Source organism: Bos indicus x Bos taurus, chromosome 9 (genome assembly GCF_003369695.1).
Source record: "Bos indicus x Bos taurus breed Angus x Brahman F1 hybrid chromosome 9, Bos_hybrid_MaternalHap_v2.0, whole genome shotgun sequence".
Taxonomy (NCBI): Eukaryota; Metazoa; Chordata; class Mammalia; order Artiodactyla; family Bovidae; genus Bos; species Bos indicus x Bos taurus.
Window position 1 is genome coordinate 67,348,036 of NC_040084.1, and position 26,828 is coordinate 67,374,863.

General features: G+C 40.2%; 1 protein-coding gene across 6 annotated transcripts in view; it reads left to right on the forward strand.

Moving 5' to 3' along the window:
* The window catches only part of LAMA2 (laminin subunit alpha 2), a 693,105-nt gene that overhangs the window by 282,528 nt on the left and 383,749 nt on the right, over positions 1-26,828 (forward strand). For all 6 annotated transcript variants that reach the window (XM_027551500.1, XM_027551497.1, XM_027551499.1 and 3 more), the window contains exon 10: positions 12,578-12,738. In XM_027551500.1, the coding sequence (XP_027407301.1) occupies positions 12,578-12,738 (161 nt within the window). The remainder of the gene's footprint in view (positions 1-12,577; positions 12,739-26,828) is intronic.

The following is a 26,828-nucleotide window of genomic DNA, read 5'->3' on the forward strand; positions in this document are numbered from 1 at the left end:
CCTTTCAGTCTAAGGGACTCTCAAGAGTCTTATCCAATACCACAGTTCAGAAGCATCAATTCTTCAGTGCTCAGCTTTCTTTATAGTCCAACTCTCACATCCATACATGACTACTGGAAAAACCATAGCCTTGACTACATGGATCTTTGTTGGCAAAGTAATGTCTCTGCTTTTTAATATGCTGTCTAGGTTGGTCATAAATTTTCTTTCAAGGAGTAAGCATCTTTTTATTTCATGGCTGTAATCAGCATCTGCAGTGATTTTGGAGCCCAAAAAAATAAAGTCTGGCACTGTTTCCACTGTTTCCCCATCTATTTGCCATGAAGTGATGGGACTGGATGCCATGATCTTTGTTTTCTTAATGTTGAGCTTTAAGCCAACATTTTCACTCTCCTTTTTCACTTTCATTAAGAGGGTCTTTAGTTCTTCTTTGCTTTCTGCCATAAGGGTGGTGTCATCTGCATATCTGAGGTTATTGATATTTCTCCTGGCAATCTTGATTCCAGCTTGTGCTTCTTCCAGCCCAGCGTTTCTCATAATGTGCTCTGCATAGAAGTTAAATAAGCAGGGTGACAATACACAGCCTCGGTGTACTCCTTTTCCTATTTGTTGTTCCATGTCCAGTTCTGTTACTTCCTGACTACATACAGATTTCTCAAGAGGCAAGTCAGGTGGTCTCTTTCAGAATTTTCCACAGTTTATTGTGATCCATACAGTCAAAGGTTTTGGCATAGTCAATAAAGCAGGAATAGATGTTTTTCTGGAACTCTCTTGCTTTTTCCATGATCCAGCAGATGTTGGCAATTTGATCTCTGGTTCCTCTGCCTTTTCTAAAACCAGCTTGAACATCTGGAAGTTCACAGTTCACGTATTACTGAAGCCTGGCTTGGAGAATTTTGAGCATTAATTTGCTAGTGTGTGAGATGAGTGCAATTGTAGAGTAGTTTGAGCATTCCCGAAGAAAGGCATTGCCTTTCTTTGGGATTGGAATGAAAATTGACCTTTTCCAGTCCTGTGGCCACTGCTGAGTTTTCCAAATTTGCTGGCATATTGAGTGCAGCACTTTCACAGCATCATCTTTCAGGATTTGGAATAGCTCAACTGGAATTCCATCACCTCCACTAGCTTTGTTCATAGTGATGCTTCGTAAGGCCCACTTGACTTCACATTCCAGGATGTCTGGCTCTAGGTGAGTGGTCACATCTTTGTGGTTATCTTGGTCATGAAGATCTTTTTTGTACAGTTCTTCTGTGCATTCTTGCCACCTTTTCTTAATATCAACTAAGTTTATCAACTAAGTTTACATAATATTTGTTGTCAGTTCAATAGTCTTCACTGCATATTCACCAGGAGTAGAATCTATCCCAAGGAATCACTTTCTTTCCTTATCCAGGAGAGGCAACTTTGCATTTGTTAAAATTTATCATCATATTGTGGCAATTAAGTCCTGTTTTCAGGCTCTACTTCTTTTGCTGTTTCCACCATATCTGCAGTGACTTTCTGCAATAGAAGTTGAGTCCTCCGTAGTTATCCATAAAGGCTGGAATAAATTTCTTCTCAACTTCTGTTAATGTTGATACTTTGACCTCTTCCCATTGTTGGGGGAGTTTGTAGTTTCCTCAGTTCTGTCTTGTTGCAATAAAAATTTGATGGACAGACCAGCATTACAGCTCTCAGATGGATCAGTGTACAGCTCTTGAATGGAGCACTGTTATAGCTCCAAGTTACAGCTCAGTTTTATTTAGAAAGTAAAGGAAAATACATCCTTGAGGCGTGAGGGCATGCTGACCCAAAAAATACGAAGAGAAGAGAGGCCCCCCAGCCCAATTTTGGCTCCTCTTTTTATGTTTTTTCTCCTCCCCCTGGGCTTGCCGTATGTAAATTGGGCTAGCCAGGAGTGCTGTTTGTTTTACCAGGGTTCCTCACTCTGGTGCTTGGACCCTCCTTTGTGCTAATTTTTTGGGCTTTTTCCTTAGTTGTCTTTTAGCCACTGCCACTCTGGACTCCATTTTCCTATTCTAACTACCTAGCATTACCTGCTCAAGAGATGGGAGGCCTAATTCTTTGGGAATAGAGGCATCGAGGTCTCTCTGGCTACTTCCTGATGAACTGGGATGGCAAGGGGCATTGGGCCTCACCCTCTTGCGAGTCTCAAGTCTCAGAGTCCTTGTAGTGGTGTCCATTTAAGGGTGAGTGATGTTTTCCATGGTCAGCTATTGTTTTATAATCCTTGTTGAACTGGCACTGCATGTTGTAGCTTGTTGACCTGGGCAGAGACAAAATGGGTTAGACAATTGATAATACATGGGGCAATCATAAGCCGCATCAATATGGTGATAACAAGGTAGGGGCATTAGCCAACTCCAAATCCCCCCTCACCAGGAGAATCCCCCAAAGAAAGATTGTAGCCACCCCAAGAACTCTCCAGTTCATTCTTTGAGATCCTGTAGGGTCTGAATGTTTCTCTTGAGGACTGTGAGCCTTTCTTTAACTTAGCTGGATGTATTTACCCAGAATCAAACGTCTCATTCAAGATGGCTCAAGTCCCTCCTTGTTCAGGGATCAGGAGATCTATCTCCTGTCTGTTTTGCAGTACAACCCCTGCAAAGCTGTGTTGGCTCTTTAGAGCTTCCCTGAGAAATCTTAACCCCAGAAACTTAATTTTGGGAGTGTTCATTAGAATGGCACTCATTTGTAGTTCTGAATAGGTACCTGAGATCTCCCAGGGGCTCACAGGTGTATTGAGTGTCCTCTTCCATTTTCTTCCATGGCTTGACTCATGAATAGTCAACCCAGGAGTTATGTCCTAGTACCTTAACTGCTATTGGGGTAGAAAATATTACAGGGTAGGGGCCCTTCCATGTAGCCTGGGGTTAAGCCTTTGGGGACCCATCTTTCCAGACTTTAATTAGGTCTTGAGTCCCTGGAGCATATAATGGTGACTCTATTGAATCTTTGGGGTTCTGGTTGACACCGCATAAGTGTATATCCTGTTGGAATTGCCCAATGGCCATGGTATAAGACTGGAGGATCTGAGCCTCTGGATCTAGGAGGAGGTCATTGACATAAACAAAAGGTCTCCCATATAGCATCTCATAAAAACTAAGACCAACCTGTTCCTTAGGGGCAATACAGGTGCAGAGGAGAGCTATTGGGAAAGCCTCCTTCCATCCCAGGGAGGTCTCCTGGTTTATCTTTTTTATTTCTGATTTTAAGAATTGGTTGGCTCCTTCTACTTTTTCTGAAGACTGAGGCCTCCAGGCACAATGGAGGTAATGAGTAATGCCCAATGCTTTAGAGACCCCTTGGGTGACCTTAGAAGTAAATGATGTCCCATTGTCATTTTGTAATGACCTGGACAGACCAAATCTCAGAATGAATTCATGGAGCAGTTTGTTGTTGTTGTTGTTTTTACCACCCCCTCAGCCATCTCAGTCCAGGTGGGAAAGCTTTCACTCCATCCTGTGAGTGTATCTATCATGACTCAGAGGTATTTATACCCTTGAGAAACTGGAATCTGGGTGAAGTCCATCCGCCAGTTCTCTCCTGGGTAGGTCCCACGTCGTGGGACAGGCTGGGCCAGCTGGGGTCTTTGAGCTCCTTGGGCATTAATTGGCAAGTGGTACAAGAGGAAACCACTTATCTTATAGTCGCTTGGAGGCCTGTTCCTTTGAAGGACTTTTCTAGTAATCTTTGGAGGGCCTTTTCCCCTAAATGAGTGGTGGCATGTAAGGAGTTAACCAACTTCCATTGGAAGTTTCCAGGCAGAAAAAGGAGTCCCTCCTTTTGGAACCACCCCATGCGATCTTCTTGAAAGTCCTCACTCTTAGCTTTAAGAGTCTCACCTTCAGTATATGAAGGAGTTTCTGGAAAATTAGTTTGTGGAACTAAGGTGGCAACCCCTATATTAGATCATGGTTCTGTAATGCTGTTCGCTTAGCTTCCTGATTGGCTGCTTGGTTACCTCGTGCCACTTCCATGCTCCCTTTTTGGTGTCCTTTACAGTGGGAGACTGAAACCTCAGCTGGCAGATGAACTGCCTCCAAGAGACTAAGGATTTGGTCACCATATTTGATTGGGGACTCTTGGGTGGTCAAGTGGCCTCTTTCTTTCCAAATAGCAGCATGTGCATGAAGCACCAGAAAGGCATACTTGGAGTCAGTGTAAATGGCTACTCTTTTTCCTTTTCCCAGCTCTAAAGCTTGAGTCAGGGCTATGAGCTCAGCTAATTGGGCTGAAGTACCTGGTGGCAAAGGTTTAGCCTCTATGGCCTCAAAATTGGAGACTGCTGCATACCCGGCTCTTCTTTTTCTATCCAAGACAAAGCTGCTTCCATCAGTGTACCAGATTTTCTCAGGATTGGTAAGAGGATCTTCTGACAATCCCTCTCGGCATTTTGTCCAGCAGTCCAAGGTTTCTAGGCAAGAATGAAAGAGGAGAGAGCCCTTGGGAGTAGGCAGGAGGGTGGCTGAATTAAGAATCTCACAAGGGGATATAGTGAGGCCTAGATTTTCCATCAGCACTACTTGATATCTGAGGATTCTTTGATCAGACATTCATAAATGGCCTCTCCCATTTAGGAGTTGTTTCACTTGTGGTGGGTAAAAACAGTTAGTTTGCCCCCCAAAAGAGAGTTATAAAGCATCTTCTATCAGGATTGCAATAGCTGCAAGATTTGAAGGCAGGGAGGCCAGCCTTGGGCGGTTGGGTCTAGCCTCTTGGAAAATAAGCTACAGTCTGGGGCTCAGGTCCCATACTTTGAGTTAACACTCCCCAAGGCTATTCCTTCTTTTTTGTGGACGTAAAGTTGGAATGCTTTTTCTGGGTCTGGCAACCTCAAGGCAGATGCTTTAGTTAAGGCTTGTTTTGGATTTCCAGTTGAGCTATTTCAAATCCTAAAAGGTGATGCTGTGAAAGTGCTGCACTCAATATATCAGCAAATTTGGAAAACTCAGCAGTGGCCACAGGACTGGAAAAGGTCAGTTTTCATTCCAATCCCAAAGAAAGGTAATATAAAATAATGCTCAAACTACGTCACAATTGCACTCATCTCTCACACTAATAAAGTAATGCACAAAATTCTCCAAGCCAGGCTTCAGCAGTATGTGAACTGTTAACTTCCAGATGTTCAAGCTGGTTTTAAAAAAGGCAGAGGAACCAGAGATCAAATTGCCAACATCCGCTGGATCGTCAAAAGAGCAAGAGGGTTCCAGAAAAACATCTATTTCTGCTTGATTGACTATGCCAAACCTTTGACTGTGTGGATCACAATAAACTGTGGAAAATTCTGAAAGAGATGGGAATACCAGACCACCTGATCTGCCTCTTGAGAAATCTGTATGCAGGTCAGGAAGCAACAGTTAGAACTGGACATGGAACAACAGACTGGTTCCAAATAGGAAGAGGAGTACTTCAAGGCTGTATACTGTCACCCTGCTTATTTAACTTCTATGCAGAGTACATCATGAGAAACATTGGGCTGGAAGAAGCACAAGCTGGAATCAAGATTGCCGGGAGAAATATCAATAACCTCAGATATGGAGATGATACAACACTTATGGCAGAAAGTCAAGGAGAACTAAAGAGCCTTTTAATGAAAGTGAAAGAGAGTGAAAAAGTTGGCTAAAGCTCAACGTTCAGAAAACTAAGATCATGGCATCTGGTCCCGTCACTTCATGGCAAGTAGATGGGGAAACAGTGGAAACAGTGGCTGATTTTATTTTTCTGGGCTCCAAAATCACTGCGGATGGTGATTGCAGCCATTAAATAAAAAGACACTTGGTCCTTGGAAGGAAAGTTATGACCAACCTAAACAGCATATTCAAAAGCAGAGACATTACTTTGCCAACAAAGGTCCATCTAGTCAAGGCTCTAGTTTTTCCAGTAGCCATATATGGATGTGAGAGCTGGACTCTAAAGAAAGCTGAGCGCTGAAGAATTGATGCTTTTGAACTGTGGTGTTGGAGAAGACTCCTGAGAGTCTTTTGGACTTCAAGGAGATCCAGCCAGTCCATCCTAAAGGAGATCAGTCCTGGGTGTTGGAGGGACTGTTGTTGAAGCTGAAAGTCCAATACTTTGGCCACCTGATGCAGAGAGCTGACTCATTTGAAAGACCCTGATGCTGGGAAAGATTGGGGGAAGGAGGAAAAGGGGACGACAGAGGATGAGATGGTTGAATGGCATCCCCGACACAATGGACATGGGTTTGGGTGGACTCCGAAAGTTGGTGATGGATGGGGAAACCTGGCATGGTGCAGTTCATGGGGTCGCAAAGAGTCAGACACGACTGAGCGACTGAACTGAACTGACTGCCTTCTTTGAGGAGTCCCCCACGTCAGTGGGATTGAATCATCCTGTCCCTTCAAGTTTTCATATAAGGACTGGGCAATTAGACCATAGCTGGGTATTCAGATTCTACAGTGTCCAATTAGCCTTAGAAAAGCTCGCAATTCTTTTCGAGTCGGGAGAGGGCAACTGAAGGATTCCTTGTACCCGATCAGAGGATAGCCTCCTGGACCCAAGTGTAATCTCCCAGGTAAGTGACCTTTGTCTCAACCATCTGTGCCTTAGCATGGGAGACTTTATATCTCCTCTCTGCCAAAAAATTTAGAACCTGAATTGCATGTTGTTGGGCATTTTTCTCATCTGGAAAGCAGATTAGTAGGTTATCTATGTATTGTAGCATTTTCCCGTTAGGTCCCAGGTCCAGATCTAGGAGATCATGGCTAAGAGCCTGCCCAAACAGGTAAGCGCTCTCTCTGAACCCCTGAGGTAATACTGTCCAAGTCATCTGTTGGTGTTTTTCTCCTGGGGCCTCCCACTTGAAGGCAGAATGATATTGGTGTTCTTTAGCCAGTAGTATGCAAAAGAATGCATCTTTGAGATCCAAGACTGTAAACCACTTGGCACTGGGTGGGATTTCTCCTAAGATTACATAGGGATTGGGTTGTGGGATGGAGGGGGACTACAGCTTCATTTATGATTTGGAGATCTTGAACTATTTGACAGGTTCCATCCTTTTTCTTTACAGGGAGGATTGGGGTGTTACACAGCGAATTGGTGGGGACCAATAGCCCACAGGCAAGGAATTTATTTATTAGAAGTTGTAGTCCTTCCTGAGCTTCTCTTCTGAGGGGATATTGTTTCTGGTTAGGAAACTGAGTGGGATCTCAGAGGACAATGATGACTGGTTCACCTTGGTGGGCTCATTCAGGAGTCCCCTGGTCCCACACCTGGGGGTTAATTTTGTCCTCCCATAGTTTTTGGTTCCTCTCTATTGGAGAGGGTGTAATGGGTTCTTCAGTAGTAACCAGAAGCTTTAGGGCTCTAGAGGCTGAAAAGCTTCCCATCACAAGGGTGGTCCCCAGTTTAGTGAGTATATCTCTTCCCAATAAGGGAGTAGGACTCTCAGGGACTACCAGAAACTGGTGGGAAAATATTTGTCCATCCCAGCAACAAAGAAGTGCTCAGGTGAATCTTTTAGTAATTGTTTTTCCTGTAGCACCCACAATGGTACAGGTTTGGGAGGAGAAGGTTCCGGAGTAGGAGGTCAGGACAGAGCAGGTAGCCCCTGTGTCAACCAAGGAGTTCTTGGACCTACCTGCCACATCCAGTTGCACCCTTGGCTCCAGCCCCATGCTGGTTATCTGTGACAGGCAAGTTGGCTGGAGTGGGCCATTTCAGTCCTGTTGAACCATTGTGAGGGAAGGCTTGGTGTTTGCCCTTGAGGCTCTTGGCTCCCGAGAGCAAGTTGCCCACAGGGACATTGCCGCCCAATGTTCCAATTGATGGCACTTGTAGCAAACCATTTTAGGAGACTTGTCATGGTTTGGACACTCTTTGGCCCAATGCCCCGCCTGTCTACAGATTAAGCATTTGCCTCGTTCCTTGTCCTTCAGGGACTCAGGGTTTGCCATAGGGCTTCCCTGGAGGGTGGCCAGCACCTTGGCATGCCTTATCCCTTTCCTTTTCTCCCTTTCCTGGGCCTTTGCCTCCCTCTCCATGGGTGGACTTCCTTAGGGGTGAGTCTTTCTGAAGCTTATTCTACCCAGTACTGTTGCAACCTGAGAGCCAGGTGTCCCCGGATCAGGGTGCAGATCCCCAGGCAAGCTGAGCCATGATAGCCTCCTGGAAAACAAATCCTCAGGCAGGTCGAGGCAGGTTGGCCTCCAGAGAATTGGGTCCCTGGGCAGGTCAAGGGATCTCAACCTCCTGGGACCCCTGGACTGGCAGATCCCTGAGCAAGTTGAAGCGTGACAACATTTAGAGGACCAGATCCCTAGTCAGGTCGAGGCAGAGCTACCTCCTGGGATGCCCAGACTAGAGCTGGGTGTCCCTAAGGTCTCCAGTGTGACCAGTACTGGGTAAGATTAAGGGATTGTAGTTTTAACTCATTGCCAGTTTGTTCACGCAGATGGGAATAGATATCATGATGTAAAGCAGTCCAAGCCTGTGCCCTAAGACTGTGAACCTGGTGAAGCAGCCATAAGACTTATCCTCTTACTGCTCTAAGGGAATGTAAGTCACTGATTTCCTCTCCTAGTCGTCCATAAGAGTAGATTAGGGTGACTCCAATGGTAAACACGGAGAAGGCAATGGCACCCCACTCCAGTACTCTTGCCTGGAAAATCCCATGGATGAAGGAGCCTGGTGGGCTGCAGTCCATGGGGTCGCAAGGAGTCAGACACAACTGAGCCACTTCGCTTTCACTTTTTACTTTCATGCATTGGAGAAGGAAATGGCAACCCACTCCAGCGTTCTTGCCTGGAGAATCCCAGGGACGGGGGAGCCTGGTGGGCTGCCATCTACGGGGTCGCACAGAGTTGGACACGACTGAAGTGACTTAGCAATGGTAAATATTTCATCGTCATAGACCCACTTTAGGTAATAACAAAAGTAATGACAAAGGAATGGGTTATCTGGTCCTGTTAGAGGCATTCAGTTCAGTCGCTCAGTTGTGTCCGACTCTTTGCAACCCCATGAATCGCAGCACTCCAGGCCTCCCTGTCCATCACAAACTCCTGGAGTTCACTCAAACTCACATCCATCGAGTCGGTGATGCCATCCAGCCATCTCATCCTCTGTCGTCCCCTTCTCCTCCTGCCCCTAATCCCTCCCAGCATCAGAGTCCCTTCCAATGAGTCAACTCTTCGCATGAGGTGGCCAAAGTACTGGAGTTTCAGATTTAGCATCATTCCTTCCAAAGAACACCCAGGGCTGATCTCCTTTAGAATGGACTGGTTGGATCTCCTTGCAGTAAGGGCCTCTCAGGAGTCCTCTCCAGCACCACAGTTCAAAAGCATCAATTCTTCAGCACTCGGCTTTCTTCATAGTCCAACTCTCACATCCATACATGACCACTGGAAAAACCATAGCCTTGACTAGACTAACCTTTGTTGGCAAAGTAATGTCTCTGCTTTTCAATATACTATCTAGGTTGGTCATAACTTTCCTTCCAAGGAGTAAACATCTTTTAAATTCATGGCTGCAATCACCATCTGCAGTGATTTTGGAGCCCCCAAAAATAAAGTCTAGGGGGATTGGATATTATACAATATTTCCCTCCCAAGGGCCAGCTATTTTCTGGTTTCCCTCCAGAAGATTGTAGAGGCAACATTGTGGGCCCAGACGGGGCTCAGGAAAAGAGCATGAAACAGGAGGGAAGGGAGCAGGGCACAACTTTTGAAAGAAATGACAGAGCCCAAGGGCATATATAAACTGATTAAAATCAAAGGAGTCCAAGATGACAAGTCAAATTCAACTAAACCCTGATCCCCAATCTGCAAGCTGAATGACACACCCAGAGGTGCCAGGACAGTTCCAAGGCACTGTCAAAAGACAGAGGAGTGAGTGGTTCCCTAATTGTTGAAATGATCCTCCCATTCATTAGCATGTGAATTCACCCAGCTTTAGCCACACCACATTCTATGGCCACTGCACTCTCCTCTGTGATGGCCCACACCCTTTATGGAGTGTGCTTCTCTCTGAATACTAACAAATCCACTTCTTACCTATCCCTGTGTCTCTAACTGAATTTTTTGCAATGAGACATCAAAGCCTGAGCTTCATTAGGTCCTGAAGCCAGGCACCATGGGATTTGGCAGGGCTCAAGTCCTGGGAGAGAGGAGCTGAGGATGGGAGGAAAAGGCAGTGGGAAAAACATGCCAAGGAATCCTTCATAACCTGCCTGAAAACCTGCTAAATACCTGATGGGTGCTCACAGTTTTCATTGGCCTGATCCTTGGCACAAATAAAATTAAGGACAGAAGAACCTCCCCACCCGCTTGAGTAACAGCTACTAAAGCACAGAGGTTAGTGAAGCCTTCAGGACACACTGGGGAGTAGCCTCTCCAGAGTCCCTCAGTTGCACCCACTGCTGCTCGCCTGTTCTTGTGGGGTTCAAGGAAACAAGAGATTGTAAAGAAATTAAGATTTTGTTAGGCATATATCCTTTCAGCCATAGGAGCGAGGCCCTCCTTCCTTAACCAGAGGTCTTCTGGAATCAGACTGAGCTGTGTGAGCTTTCTGCTGAGTTTGTTTTTCACTGTCCTGGTTTCCAGCATGCCAGGCTTCTTGTCACTTCCCCTGCACTGGGTTGTCTTCTCATTCAGCTTCCACCACAGGAGCTTTCCCCGAGTTGGGCCCCTGCTGTGCTTGGTCGCCTCCTTGCAGGTTTGGGGGTGGGGGTGGCAAGCCAAGGTTGTTTCAGCCAGTTAAATCCAAGAAACGGCACCATAGATGTCAGAGGAGTTTGTAATTTCCTCGGTTCTGTCTCGTTGAAACAAAAATTTGAAGCAACGGACAGACCAGCATTACAGCTCTCGGATGGACCACTGTTACAGCTCCATGTTACAGCTCAGTTTTATTTAGAAAGTAAAGGAAAATACATCCTCGAGGTGTGAGGGCATGCCAACCCAAAAGACACGAAGAGAAGAGAGGCCCCACCAACCGAATTTTGGCTCCTCTTTTTATGTTTTTTTCTCCTCCCCCTGGGCCTGCCCTATGTAAATTGGGCTAGCCAGGAGGGCTGTTTGTTTTACCTGAGGTCCTCACTCCAGTCCTCCGACCTTCCTTTGTTCTAATTTAGCGGGCTTTTCCCTTGCTTTTTAGCCACCGGCATTCTGGACTCCTTTTACCTAACACCATTAACCTGTAATGTTCTTAATTGCATTTAGAATGGTGACTCCTTTCTAGAAGGTTTTTAATTGACTTTGCCCAGATCCATCAATGGAATCACTATCTAAGGCAGCTGTAGCCTTAGATATATATTAATAATAGGACTTGAAAATCAGAATTACTTCTTGATCCATGGGCTGCAGAATAGATGTGTTAACAGGTTTGGAAACAATGTGAATCTCACTGGACATCTCCATTGGAGCTCTTGGATGACCAGGTTCATCATCAAAATGTTCAGTAATATTTTGAAACTTTTTTTTTTTTCTGAGCAGTAGATCTCAACACTGGGCTTAAAATGTTCAGTAAACTGTGTTTTAAAGAGATGTACTATCAACCAGGCAGAAGTGATTTAGTAGAGGGCCCTGGGATTTCTGGAATGGTAAATGAGCATCGGCTTCCACTTCAAGTCATCAGTTGCATTAACTCCTGGGAAATTCCATGGATAAAGGAGCTATAGTTCATGGGGTTGCAAAAGAGTCGGCCATGTTTATTTTGGGTTATCTCTGTTAGATTTTGATGTCATGTATTCATGAGCTTCATTACATTCCTGTTCGTTTTTTTATATGTTAAATACGAGTTTCGAACATTGAGAATACTGTAAAAATTAACCAGTACTGAAATATTTTGTGGGAATTCTTTCATCATCTGTTTTCCTTTGATATCCTTAATTAGCCTTGCTAAGTTTCCTTTTTATTTGCTTCCTTTTCATTTCTTTTTGTTTATGTTTCAAGTATCCCTTGCTTCCTATGGTATTCATTTTGTTTTACATTTTTTATAATTACACGAATTAAGTTTCAATTTGTTTACATTTTTTAATAATGGAAGTATTTAAGCCTAAAAGTTTGGCTTCAGTTTTTCTACATCCCATTGAATGTAGCTCTCTGTGCTGTACAATAGGACCTATCCATTCTCTATATAAATAGTTCGCATCTGCTAATTCATCCTTCCCACAATCCTCTCGTCTTTGGCAATCACAGATCCTTTCTCTGTGTCTGTGAGTCTGTTTCTGCTTGGTAGCTCAGTTCATCTGTGTCACATTTTAGAAGCTACATGTAGGTGATACCATATGGTACCTGTCTCTTTCTGACTTATTACTTTACTTAGTATGTTAATCCCTAGATCCATCCATGTTGCTGCAAATGGCATTATTTCATTCTTTGTTATGGCTGAGTATTATTCCATAGTATATATATGTCGTATCTTCTTTATCCATTCATTTGTTGATGGACATTTAGTTTGAATACCCTTAGTCTTTTTCTTTGTTTTACTTAGATGATTGTTATTATGTTTTTGTTTTAAAGTAGTATATTTTTACCCCCAAACCACTTTTCCATCTTGTGATAGTCTCAGAAGGTTTATGAGTTAATTTGAAGATACTGATATGTGTTTCATCTTTTATTAGGTCTGGCACCTGGATCCTGTCATTGTAAACCTGGCTTCAGAGGGGTGAGCTGTGATCGCTGTGCCAGAGGTTACATTGGCTACCCAGACTGCAAACCTTGCAACTGCAGTGGTGCAGGGAGCACAAATGAGGACCCTTGTTTTGGACCCTGTAACTGCAAGGTACCTTGTTTACTCAAATAATGCCCCATTGTTTAGAGCAAAGGTTATTTTCCTTAGTTTCTCTCTTATGTTTGTGCACATCGAGCGATTGGAGCTTCTGTAAATATCCAGTCTCTATTCTATGGTAACACTCCTGTAAGTGTCTTTAGAATCAGGTTTGGTTCAGCAAGACACATGCCTTTTGTCTAAAAACTTACAAATACAGAAGTCATCTTAAGAATGTGTTATTTTATAACAGAAACACATTTGTCCCCTTACCTATCTAGTCTGTTAATTTTCAAATATACAACTCTAAAGCTAGCAACTCTTTAAAACTACTGTACAGTCAAATCTACTTTAGCTTCATATCTTATCTAATTCTGAAAAGAATTCTCTCAAAGGTTTCATTCTAGATTTTTCAATAATCTTCTGAAGTTTGAACCCAGATAGGTCTGAAAATACCATGTTCAAAATCTTCTATTTAATTACAGAAAAAATGTGAGAAACCCCAGTGGAATTGATTACATGCTCAGTAATTCCTCCCAAGAGTACTTTCAGAAATGCAACCTTATTTATTGTACACACTGAGATAATAGGACATCATGCTATCACCAAGGGACACACTGTACCTGCAGCTTACAGAAGGAGGAAACATAGAAGCAAGTACAAATTTGAAATTATAAAACTGGTTTGCATGCATGCATGCATTGCTTCAGTTGTACCTGACTGTGTGACCCCATGGACAGCAGCCCACCAGGCTTCCCTCTCCACGGGATTCTCCAGGCAAGAATACTGGAGTGGGTTACCATTTCCTTCTCCATAAAACTGGTTTACTTTACAGTAATCAGTTCCAAACATTCAGATCAGACAACGTTAGCTATATTAGCTGAGAGAATAAACACTGAATTGAAAAAGTTAGAATCCCACACAAATATAAAAATAAATGTTACTTTTTTAAAGAAAAAGCATAGATGAAACTTTATTAAGAATATTTCCTTTATTAATTCATTAGTCTTATCTGCCACTGCTGCTTTTTCACTTGTGTCTGACTCTTTGTAACCCCATGGACTGTAGCCCTCCAGGCTCCTTTGTCCATGGGGATTCTCCAGACAAGAATACTGGAGTGGGTTGCCATGCCTTCCTCCAGGCTCCACGGGAATCTCCCCAACCCAGGGATTGAACCCAGGTCTCTTGCATTGCAGGCGGATACTTTACCATCTGAGCTTTTAGTGAAGCAGTCTTATCTAGACAACTATAAATTATATACTTATAGTTGTTAAGTGTGCATATGTATACAAACATTAAACCATAAAATAAGTAAACATTAGTATCCATGTTGAGAATACATTTGTTGGGACAAGAAGCTAAATATTGTAATAGTTATAGAATTAAATATGTGTTATATCCAGGGCTATTTAGATACATATCTTGGAACACTGAAACAATAAAACTCCTGTCTACATAAACATGAAGAAAGTCTGCAGTCCATGGTAAAGAGTTGCCATGTGTTGAAAAATAGTAAATTAACTACATCTAGTACCTTTTAGTCAAATAATATCTGAGATGAAGACTTACTTGTAGATCAATACCAGAGTGGTCTGTGAGTGATAACTTGCTAATGGACACCACCTCTCTTGTAGTGTATATCTTTTGGAGTAATCCTAGAAGCATCTCTAATATTTACAAAATATATTTCCTGTATGTGCTTTATTCCTTTCCCAAAACTCCACGGAAATCTCTTAGCTTTATCACTTGCTCAAATAAAGGACAGGCACAGCTGAACTTAAAGTGAAAGAGAAACCTTCTGAGTCTTTGGAGTATAGGAAATAAAACTGGAAAAAAAAGGAATGTTGTCATACACATACTATTCATAGAGGGAAGATGCCTGGTATTTGCAAAGAAAGAGTAACAAATGAATGAAGGAGGCAGGCCCCATTCATCTTCTTTGATAAATATATCAGAAAGGCTAGAACAGGAGAGTTGTCGTCATTAGCAGAGCTCCAAGGGAGAATTGCTCAAGCCACTGGCTGGTCTCTGCCTGCCTCAGAGAATGATTCCAATCCTAATAAGAAAAATGCCTCTTACAAAGACACTTGAAGCTCTACATAGACAATTAGAATACAACAATAAACAGTCATTAAGAAATCATAAAAGAGAATGAAAAATTAAGTAAGTAGTAGCATTATTAAAAGAGTTCCCTTCAACTATGTGATATTTTAAATAGATGACTATAAGCTCTTCTAAACTAGAATGCTTTATAGGATAAAAGTGTACAGAGAGCAAATTTCATTAGATATCTAAATAATTTTAGAAGTGTTGAATTTTATGCATGTTTCACAAAAACATCATTTGACATAGGATTGTCAGCTGATTACTCAAAACAACATGGACCAGAATGCTGTTTAACACATGAAATGTTATTTAGAAGCTAAGTATAGACTTAAACTCAAATAAGATGCTATCTATAAAAGCATTCATCTCCAAAATGTGTATTAACCAGTAAACATTTGCACATTTATTCTTTTTTTCTGTAATATATATTAGTTTTCCAAATTTTTCATTAAAAAAATACAATAAGTTTGTGAACATTTTAAGAAATCACCTTGTTGTAAAGTCTTGGGCCTAAATTTATTTCTAGTGTAAATTGTGAATGACTAACTTTCTATTTAAATGCAGTACTGAGAAAAGTGGACACCTTATTCCCATATCTTCCATTTTGCATACAGGTATTCTGGATAAAATGGAGCAAAGAAATTTGCAGTCATGTAGATTCAGGAAAGGGAATTTCCTAGATATCAGACCAAAGAAGGAAATCTGAGTTAAGCATGGTGCTGTTTAGTCGCTAAGTTGTGACTGATTCTTTGTGACCCCATGGACTGTAGACCATCAGCCTCCTCTGTCAGTGGGATTTCCCATGGCAAATACTGGAGCGGATTGCCATTTCCTTCACTTAAGCACGTGGAGTGAAGAGAAAGCGCTAGTCACTCAGCGGTGTTTGACTCTTTGTGACTATAGCAGCTAGGCTCCTCTGTCCATGGGGAGTTCTCCAGGCAAGAACACTGAAGTGGGTAGCCATTTCCTTATCCAGGGGATCTTCCTTATCCAGCCATTGCACCCAGGTCTCTTGCATTTCAGGCAGATTCTTTACCATCTGAGCCAGCAAAGAAGCCCATAAACTCAAACAAAACTATACAACTAAGGTCATGGCATTGGAGATAGGAGGCTGGTCTTAATGCTGAGATAGGGGTTCAAGTTCAGAGTTTTAATGGCTTCTCTAAACCTTGACACTAAGATTTGGAGCCACTGAGGGAAACAGGAACTGAATACATTTAAACTTGGACTCTAGAAATGCTCCCTAGCAGTCAACAAGCAGGCACTAGAAAATTACACCCAGAGGCTAGGCATGTCAACCAGAAAACATTCTCTTTCTTTTGGGGCTCTAGGTAGGTAAAAATTAGTGCACTGTCAAAACCCCAAATCTGTGTGCCACATGGGAAGGGGGTCAGTTTTAATCTCCCTTTATGTGCTAGAATTCTTCAACATGTCAAGCAAATAGTATTTCCACAGGGAGAAAGTATAGCCTTAACTGACAGTGAACTCACCATAAAGTAGTATGCTGCGCAATAGGAAAATAACTGCAAGAGGAAATTGGAAGTCAGAAAAGTCAGAATATTCATAAACTAAAAACAAGAAAGAATCAGATAACCTGAAAAAATTGTACACACAAAAATATTTAAAAATTTTAATAATGTAAATCACAGAAATAAAATATGTAAAAAATGAATAGTCATAAAAATATGAGAAGATAAAAGCACAAAGAAAGAAAAATAGGGGGAAAAATGAAAAAATAGAGTACTATATTAGAAGAACAAGCAGGTTTGGAGAAAAGTTAATGTAATTTATTTCTAGAAATGAACAAAAAAATCAGATATAGTCACTGAAATTTAAAATTCAGTGAATGGGTTGAAAAAGAGTTTAGAAACTGTTGGATAGAGGATCAAAAATACAAAATGGAGTAAAATACTTATACATTGTCATAGGGAGGGTAAATAAAAACATGAAATGCCAAGTGGCATGGTTGGTAGAATAATAATATTCAACATAAGTTTAGCAGAAGTGGCCAAAGAAGATATTAGATGAAACTGGGGAGAAACAGTATTCAAGAAATAATGGAGTAAATTATTATAAAGAATTAAAGAAGATTATATATGCTCAGTTTGAAGAAGATAAAAAAAAGTCCACCACCAGGGTTTATAGTAGAATCCCTGCCCACCAGTCAAGGAAAAATATTAAAACCAGAGACAAATATCAGTTTATTGTGAATGTTCACCACCAGCAGTTCAACTTTACTGAAAAAGCTCCTCAGTGGCATATGTACTTTAGTCAACGAATATTGAACCCAGAAGAGTTTCAGTGGGTTGAAGACTGTAAAAATCAGCTTATGGAAACCAGTAGCATTTCTGTACACCAGCAATAGCCAAATAGGAAATGTAATAATATTTAGAATGGCAACAAAACGATGTGGTATTTAGGAATAAATGTTCTCAAGTAGAGGTATTTTAAAAAGATTATTGAAGATCATAAAGTAATATTTAAAATGGGGAGATAGCTGCTAATTTTAAGTGCTGGTAAAAATCTGGGGGAAATAAAAGTGTTCACCATTGCTCTTATTAGAATGAATTAGACTTCCCTGGTGGTCCAGTGTCTAAGACTCCGCACTCCCAATGCAGGGGGCCCAGATTTATTCTGTGAGGAGGGCATGGCAACCCACTCCGGTATTCTTGCATGGACAATCCATATGGGCAGAGGAGCCTTGCGGCCAGGAGTCCATGGGGTCACTAGGAGTCTGACACCACTGACCAACTAAGCATAGCACAGCAAGGAACTAGGTCCCACATGCTGCAGTGAAGATGACGAAGGTCCCACATGGCACAACTTAGACCTAGATCAGATCAGGCGCTCAGTCGTGTCCGACTCTTTGAGACCCCATGAATCGCAGCACACAAGGCCTCCCTGTCCATCACCAACTCCCAGACTTCACTCAGACTCACATCCATCAAGTCAGTGATGCCATCCAGCCATCTCATCCTCTGTCGTCCCCTTCTCCTCTTGCCCCCAATCCCTCCCAGCATCAGAGTCTTTTCCAATGAGTCAACTCTTCACATGAGGTGGCAAAAGTACTGGAGTTTCAACTTTAGCATCATTCCTTCCAAAGAAATCCCAGGGCTGATCTTCAGAATGGACTGGTTGGATCTCCTTGCAGTCCAAGGGACTCTCAAGAGTCTTCTCCAACACCACAGTTCAAAAGCATCAATTCTCCGGCGCTCAGCCTTCTTCCCAGTCCAACTCTCACATCCATACATGACCACAGGAAAAACCATAGCCTTGACTAGAGGAACCTTTGTTGGCAAAGTAATGTCTCTGCTTTTGAATATGCTATCTAGGTTGGTCATAACTTTCCTTCCAAGGAGTAAGCATCTTTTAATTTCATGGCTGCAGTACTATCTGCAGTGATTTTGGAGCCCAGAAAAATAAAGTCTGATACTGTTTCCACTGTTTCTCCATCTATTTCCCATGAAGTGATGGGGCCGGATGCCATGATCTTCGTTTTCTGAATGTTGAGCTTTAAGCCAACTTTTTCACTTTCATCAAGAGGCTTTTGAATTCCTCTTCACTTTCTGCCATAAGGGTGGTGTCATCTGCATATTTGAGGTTATTGATATTTCTCCCGGCAATCTTGATTCCAGCTTGTGTTTCTTCCAGCCCAGCGTTTCTCATGATGTACTCTGCATATAAGTTAAATAAGCAGGGTGACAGTATACAGCCTTGACGTACTCCTTTTCCTATTTGGAATCAGTCTTTTGTTCCATGTCCAGTTCTAACTGTTGCTTCCTGACCTGCATACAGGTTTCTCAAGAGATCAGGTGGTCTGGTATTCCCATCTCTTTCAGAATTTTCCACAGTTTATTGTGATCCACACAGTCAAAGGCTTTGGCATAGTCAATAAAGCAGAAATAGATGTATTTTCTGGAACTCTCTTGCTTTTTCCATGATCCAGCAGATGTTGGCAATTTGATCTCTGGTTCCTCTGCCCTTTCTAAAACCAGCTTGAACATCAGGAAGTTCACGGTTCACATATTGCTGAAGCCTGGCTTGGAGAATTTTGAGCATTACTTTACTAGCGTGTGAGATGAATGCAATTGTGAGGTAGTTTGAGCATTCTTTGGCATTGCCTTTCTTTGGGATTGGAATGAAAACTGACCTTTTCTAGTCCTGTAGCCACTGCTGAGTTTTCCAAATTTGCTGGCATATTGAGTGCAGCACTTTCACAGCATCATCTTTCAGGATTTGGAATAGCTCAACTGGAATTCTATCACCTCCACTAGCTTTGTTCGTAGTGATGCTTCGTAAGGCCCACTTGACTTCACATTCCAGGATGTCTGGCTCTAAGTCAGTGATCACACCATCGTGATTATCTGGGTCATGAAGATGTTTTTTGTACAGTTCTTCTGTGTATTCTTGCCATCTCTTCTTAATATCTTCTGCTTCTGTTAGGTCCATACCATTTCTGTCCTTTATGGAGCCCATCTTTGCATGAAATGTTCCTTTGGTATCTCTGATTTTCTTGAAGAGATCCCTAGTCTTTTCCATTCTGTTGTTTTCCTCTATTTCTTTGCATTGATCACTGAAGAAGGCTTTCTTATCTCTTCTTGCTATTCTTTGGAATTCTGCATTCAGATGCTTATATCTTCCCTTTCTCCTTGCTTTTCGCTTCTCTTCCTTTCACAGCTATTTGTAAGGCCTCCCCAGACAGCCATTTTGCTTTTTTGCATTTCTTTTCCATGGGGATGGTCTTGATCCCTGTCTCCTGTACAATGTCACGAACCTCATTCCATAGTTCATCAGGTACTCTGTCTATTAGATCTAGGCCCTTAAATCTATTTCTCACTTCCACCGTATAATCATAAGGGATTTGATTTAGGTCATACCTGAATGGTCTTGTTGTTTTCTCTACTTTCTTCAATTTAAGTCTGAATTTGCAATAAGGAGTTCATGGTCTGAGCCACAGTCAGCTCCTGGTCTTGTTTTTGCTGACTGTATAGAGCTTCTCCATCTTTGGCTGCAAAGAATATAATCAATCTGATTTCGGTGTTGACCATCTGGTGATGTCCATGTATAGAGTCTTCTCTTGTGTTGTTGGAAGAGGATGTTTGTTATGACCAGTGCATTTTCATGGCAAAACTCTATTAGTTTTAGACCCAATACACCCAAATAAATAAATAAATATTTTAAAAAATTCGGGTGAAGTAGTATCAAAACTTAGGCCAATATGGCATTATCTAGTATTATCATTAAAGGTATTTAAAACCTGTCAGCCAGCAACTCAGTATCTAGACTTTTACCCTAAAGAATCTTATGCTACATGTATAAAGAAGCATATGAAAGATATTCAGCACATTCCTGCTTGTTATTATGTAAATCAGGAAAAATCTAAATATCCATAGATAAGAAAAATAAATTGTGACATATTCATATAATCTGATACAAGAAACAAGTGAGTGAAATAGATCTTACATGTAAAAACACTGATAAATTTCAGGTGAAGTGAACAAAACAAATGCCGTTATCATTTATGTAAAGATGTAAAACATAAAAAAAACTATGAATACACAAATAGAAATTTTAGAAATTTAAATACACTGATATGACGTGTACTAATTTCAGCAAGACAAGGCTCAAAGCATCCTCCTCCTCTCCTAGTGTCTTCCCCTCCCCAAATCTGCTTCGTCTCTCATGTCCTAGCCTGCCTCTTATTCTTTCAGAAGTATATTACTTAACTTGGGCTCTTGTTGGATTTCATTTGATGTTTTGTTGACTATATTTGCATCCACATTCCTCAGAGAAAGTGGTCTGCAATTTTCTTTTTTTGTAGTATCTTTGTCTGGTTTTGGTGTCAGGGTGATGGTGGCTTCATAGAATAAATTTGGAAGTGTTTACTCCTCTTCAACTTTTTGGAACAGTTTGAGAAGGATAAATTCTTTATTGTACAATTTGGTAGGATTTCTCAATGAGGCTGTCCAATTCTGAACGCTTGTTTGGAGAGAGGATTTTTTGTTTGTTTGTTTGTTTTTACAGATTCTATTCTACTTCTAGTGATGTTCTGTTCAAGTTAACTCTTTCTTCTTGACTCAGTTTTGACAAGCTATATGTTTCAAAAACTTTTCCATTTGTACAATTTGTTAGCATAAAACTGTTCAAACTGGAGAAGGAAGTGACAACCCACTCCAGTATTCTTGCCTGGAGAATTCCATAGACAGGGGAACCTGGTGGGCTATAGTCCATGGAGCTGCAGTCAGACATGACTGAGTGACTTAACACTTTCACAACTATTCATAGTATTCTCTTATGATTTTTTTATTGAGCATTTTTTGTGTCTATGTTCATCAGTGATATTTGCCTGTAACTTTCTTTTTGTGGTATCTTTACCTGGTTTTGCTATTGGGGTGATTGTGGGGCTGGGGTTGGGGAATTGTAACTGCAGGAAATGAGTTAGCTGTGCTGCTGCCTAGGATCTGGGCTGCCTCTGTGGTAGACTTCTTCTGGGACCTGTCTACTCCAGATCTAGTGCTAAGCTGTGGTGTGGAGGGAGCAGAGCTCATGTATTCTTGCTGGAAAACCAGTCACTGAATATTCCTGCCCAGAGCCTCTCTGCCCAGATTTAGCAATTGGCCACCGTGTGTTCCTATGGCACTAACTGGTGCATGCATTGACAGTGATCATCTCAGCTCTACCCAGATCACAGCCCAGGTGCCCTGGTCTGTCTAGATTGAATCGTTGCCTTATTCTTGCACCAGGCTGTTGAGTGGAGCTGCGGCATTCACCCCTTCAGACTGGGAAGTGCAGCAAAGTGGCAGCCACCATTGCAAACCTCTCTCTGCTCTAACTGCTAGCAAGTCAATGCTCCTCACCAGTAGAGTCAAGGTTTCCACAGCCTATCTGTCTTAGCAGATTTTCCAGCAGGCAAGGGGGCTTGTATCCTCCATGCAGGACCCCAGGACTGAGATGCACAGAGTGAATCAATCTGCTTTCTCTCCAAGGTGAGAGCCACAAGTGTGGCCCTTCTCTTTCTTCCAGATCTCTCCAAGGGGAGCAGGTCCTGACATGATGCCTTTTTTCCCCCACTCTATCTGAATATGTGGAGGTCCTTCTTACAGTTTTGGTTGTATAAGAGATCTTCTCCTGGTTTCCCATTAGTTTTCTTGTGAGAATTGTTCTGCATGTAGATATATTTTTGATGAGTTTGTGATGAGCTCCATGTCCTGTTCCACCACTTTGATCCCATTTCAGATATTTAACTTATCAGTTTTGGGAGGGGTGGATGGGACATTCATCTATACTTTTTTTTTTTTATTGTCTGATTTTCTAGTTTTAAACTATTCTAGAGTTCCTAGAATAAGTAATAGCTGATCTTATGCTTGGGATAAAAAAAAAAAAAAAAAAAAAACTTGCTCTCTTTAACTACCAATAATAATCATTAGCTTTTAGGGGTACATACGGACTGGCCTGGAAAATCTCATGGACAGATGAGCCTGGGAGGCTGTAGTCCATGTGGTCACAAAGAGTTGGACACAACTGAGCGACTGAACATAGCTGAAACACACAGGGGAAAATATTCATATTTTTAACTTCTAGGTTGTGGGTAATGGATAGTTATCATATGTACTTTTCTAATGCTTTGAAGTAATTCTAGATTTAAAGTTTCTCTAATTGAGGGGAAAAAAAGGATTTCCTAATTTAAAAAGATATAAAAGCAATTTTTAGCTTAATATAATATCAACTACTGTAATGTCTACACATAAGATTTTCTGTTATATCCTTGTTTAGATAATATTACTGAACACCATCCTAATTATATTTCAAAATATGAAAGCAATGCAACTCAAGACACAAAAATATTTACTAATTTTATGTATTATTAAAATGTTTAAAATGTCTCTTCTGGTAAATTACAAGAGACAAGCTAATTTCAGATATATGACAAGGCAATTAAATTTAAATGCTCTTCTGACTCTTGGCATTTGTTTTAAGTACTACATGCTAATATTTGGCTCTTTTGAAGTTTAGTATCATATTCTCTATTCAAAGTGAATTGAATTGCAGGCTCTGATAAATAATATAAATGGACCTTGATCTAGGTAGAAACGTGCTTTTATTTTTATCGAAGTCATAATAGACAAATAGTGAAGTAAAAGACTGGAAATCAAAGTCTATATTTTTATCTTGTTTTGCTTTTTTTTTTTGACTTCACTTTTCATTACCTTCTTACTGGCACACAAAATAATGTGATCTGACCATGATTTACCTCTCCAGAATATTCTTGAGTTTCAGCCTCTGTCTTCTAGCCTCGCTTAAATTTCTTGAGTCACCAAGCTCTTTTTAACTCTGGAATTTTACAGATTCTATTCAGATTGCTTGGAAAACCTCACTCTGACCTTTTCCCCTTGCTTACCTAGGCAGTTTTCAAGGCTCAGTTCCATTTCTCATTAAACTATCCATTATCCCCCAGTGAAAGCTATTCTTCTACCATAGTCACTTGTCATCGTTTTTCTTGATTATCTTTTCACAATTTGCAATCCATTTAACATCTATTACACCTCTGTGATGACATCAATTCTGTGTATTTTCTTCATCATTAAAAAATAAGATAACACAGTGGCTCGTACACAAAAAGAAGGAAAGGAGAAAACTAAAAAGAAGTGTGAAGCTTTGACAATTGCTTAAACTGATTCATATTTCTTAATCCATAAAATGATATTGCATCTTTCTTGCCTAATTCTCTATAGTTGTAATTGTAACATTGAAACCCTGTACAAAATATAAAGTATAATCATAAATGCCTGCTGGTTTATCTCTTGTTTATATATTTTTATAAGTCGAGATAAGTTTCCATTCTTTTCCCCAATGGGATTTTTAAAGTGTATGCTAGGATCTTTATTGGCCTGGATTTCCCACCTCTTTTCCATTTATGTACAGGAATGTTTATCTTACTTTCTTGTTAGGTTCAAACCCAGAGCATTTTTACAAAAGGCATTCAATTTATATATTTGATCCCAAATCTAAATTACAAATGTAAAATTTTTAGCATAAAAAGTCTATGCCATAATTTGTCTTCTGTGACAGTTACAGTTCAAAACTATTATGTTAATTATTTTTTTATATTAAAAGTTAAGATTGTAAAAAATTGAGAACTGATTTTCATCTCTTTTTCTAACCCATCAAGTATTACTTAGCTTTAGAACAGTGTATTTAAAGAGTAAACACTCAACAAATAGTGCTAATTATCTAATTATCATTCTTTTGTTAACTTCTTTTAATACTAGGATGCATTAGAATGAAGGCCATAACAGAGGGAAAGCTTTAATTGACTACAAACACCCAACCAACAGTCATGGCTGCAAATTTTTCTGAAGAAATTATCACCAAAAAAATAACTTAAATGTCACTGGAGATATTCCTGGTAGCTTCATCAGTAGAATTCCCAGTTGGCTAACAATCACAGATAAACATATACTGTTGAAGTTGTCCCTAATTTGTAAGAAGGTAACTTCATGAGAAAGAATACAGGGAAACTATTATGACTCTACTTCTCTAGAGAGAAACTGTGCTGAGGAAACTATAGCAAAAACAAAACTGATGTCAACCCAACAGTCTCTAACTTCAAGAAAAAAGGATCTAGTCATATTTTTTTAATTCAACTTTATTTTTAGGAAAAAAGAGTACTAAATAAAAAGGGACAATTATTACATACTTTTTGTAGGGTAGGTCACAAAATACCTAATTAGATACTCAGCTAAATATGTTCAACAGAAATATGTATGTAAAACACATATTTCTCCCTAAGGAGATGAAAATTTGTTCTTGAGGGGCAAAAATATATCCATTTTATGTATAAGGCAAACATTCACGCAGTGCATTAACACATACATTATATCTGTAGAATTAAAATTTCATTGTGGTGATGAGTAGAACAAAATGACTAAGAGGTTCCTTAGGGACAAGATAATGAAAACTAGGTTGAGAACCACGGGTCTGAAGTGACACTTTTTATTATCAAAATATGTAAGAGAATAAAAATACATGCTATGTGGATTAATTTTTGACAGTGAAAAAATAAATGACTATTATTAGTTCCTGTTTAATTTTTGTTAATATAACCAACTGGAATAATGCTTTAGAAATGAAAAAGCTAGAATATTTGCTTTTAGGAAAATAAGATGATATGAGGAAATGTTAGTCTCTAGAGTGAAAGTCTGGAGCACTCTGAAAATTAAATGTGGAGCATTTTGGAAATTACCTAGTTCATAGGCCTATGTGTAAAAAAATCACCATTAAATTTGGAAATTAGAATACTATTGAACTCTAAATAAATAAAATATTAAAATTACTGGATTGATGAGAGCTACACATTTAAAATGCCAAGAGACTAGATTGGACCCCATTTTGTTTAGATAAACAATTAAAAAGACTTTTAACATTTTTATTAAATTATATGCTAATAACGCTTTTTAAAGTTGATCAGTATAGAGAGCTAAAAGAGAGAAATCTCATAATGACTAAATTAGTATTTGGGCTAAAAGTCATAGACTCTTACCATCATTATCAAGTATTTAAGATCAGTTATTTTCACATTCATGCTTTAGAGACTGAGTTGGATGGTGACACATAAGAAGATAAGGTATTTGTCCTTGAATATCTCAATAATATAAGTGGCAAAAAAAGGACATAAATGATGGTTTTATTGTTTGGATTGATTGATTGACTTAAAAAAAAAACTACATAGACATTCTTACATCTGTAAACATTCTAATTAAAGAGAACAGTGCTGCAGCGGCCCATTTTAATCTGATGATGCAAACCTTGGGATATATTACATTTTTTTCTTTCAACCTTGTGGCTTTTCTGTCTTATTTTTCCTTCAGTAGGCTGGAAAACTTTGTTCATAAATCTAGTGTCAGATCCAGAGCATGTACTCAGTACCCCTCTTAAGACAGTAATTCCCTTGTGCTTTATATTATATTTACTGGTCCATGTTCTTACTTCCTTTGCTGTAATTCTCTTGAGGACATTTTTTATATTCTCTTTGGCATTTCATATAATGCCTTGTATGTAGTATGTCAGCTATGATTTGATGAATGAGTGAATAATAACAGAGAATAAAGGAACAGTGAGAAGTGATATACAGATCATTTATTAATAATTTAATATTGATAGCAAAGGAAATTAAAACGCTCAAAGAACCTACCCATAAAGCAGATAGTTCATTCTCAAGTTGAAAATGAATTAGGAATACAATGAGGGATTCCTTCATGGATGATAGTTGTTAATTACTCCTAGAGAAATTTTGAAAAAGCAATTGTGTACCTGGGAACACATAAAAAGAATTGAGACCCAAGCTTCCAAGATCATGTGTATTAGAAAACTACTAAGAAGTGGAGAACCTCTGTCTCTGTGAGGTATAATAAAAGTCCTGGAGCACCATGCTTCTATGTCTGAATTGTGCCACTCTAAAATATATTAAATATCAAACTGTAATGTCCTCTAGTAAGCACTGTTTTAAAACTAGTATCTTTTTAAAGAAAATTCTGGAGTCCTTAAATAAGAAATTACTTAGATATGCACTCTCTTAAGGGAGATTAGAAAGCTAAAAAGGAAGTAGAATCTGATGTAATAATTAAGTCTATACATATCAGAAAGCAGAGTGCTAGTGAGGAGCTAAAAAGAAGTTCTCCCTGATTCATTATTTTCTTAGCGGCATCAAGAGGCTCTTTAACCAGTCCATAAGAATGCACATATAAGAATTATTATGTCCACCAATGGATCAAATTGCCAACATCCATTGGATCATAGAAAAAGCAAGAGATTTCCAGAAAAGCATTTACTTCTGCTTATTGACTACGCCAAAGCCTTGACTGTGTGGATAACAACAAACTGAAAAATTCTTAAAGAGATGGGAATACCAGACCACCTGATCTGCCTCCTGAGAAATCTGTGTGCAGGTCAAGAAGCAACAGTTAGAACCAGACATGGAACCATGGACTGATTCCAAATTG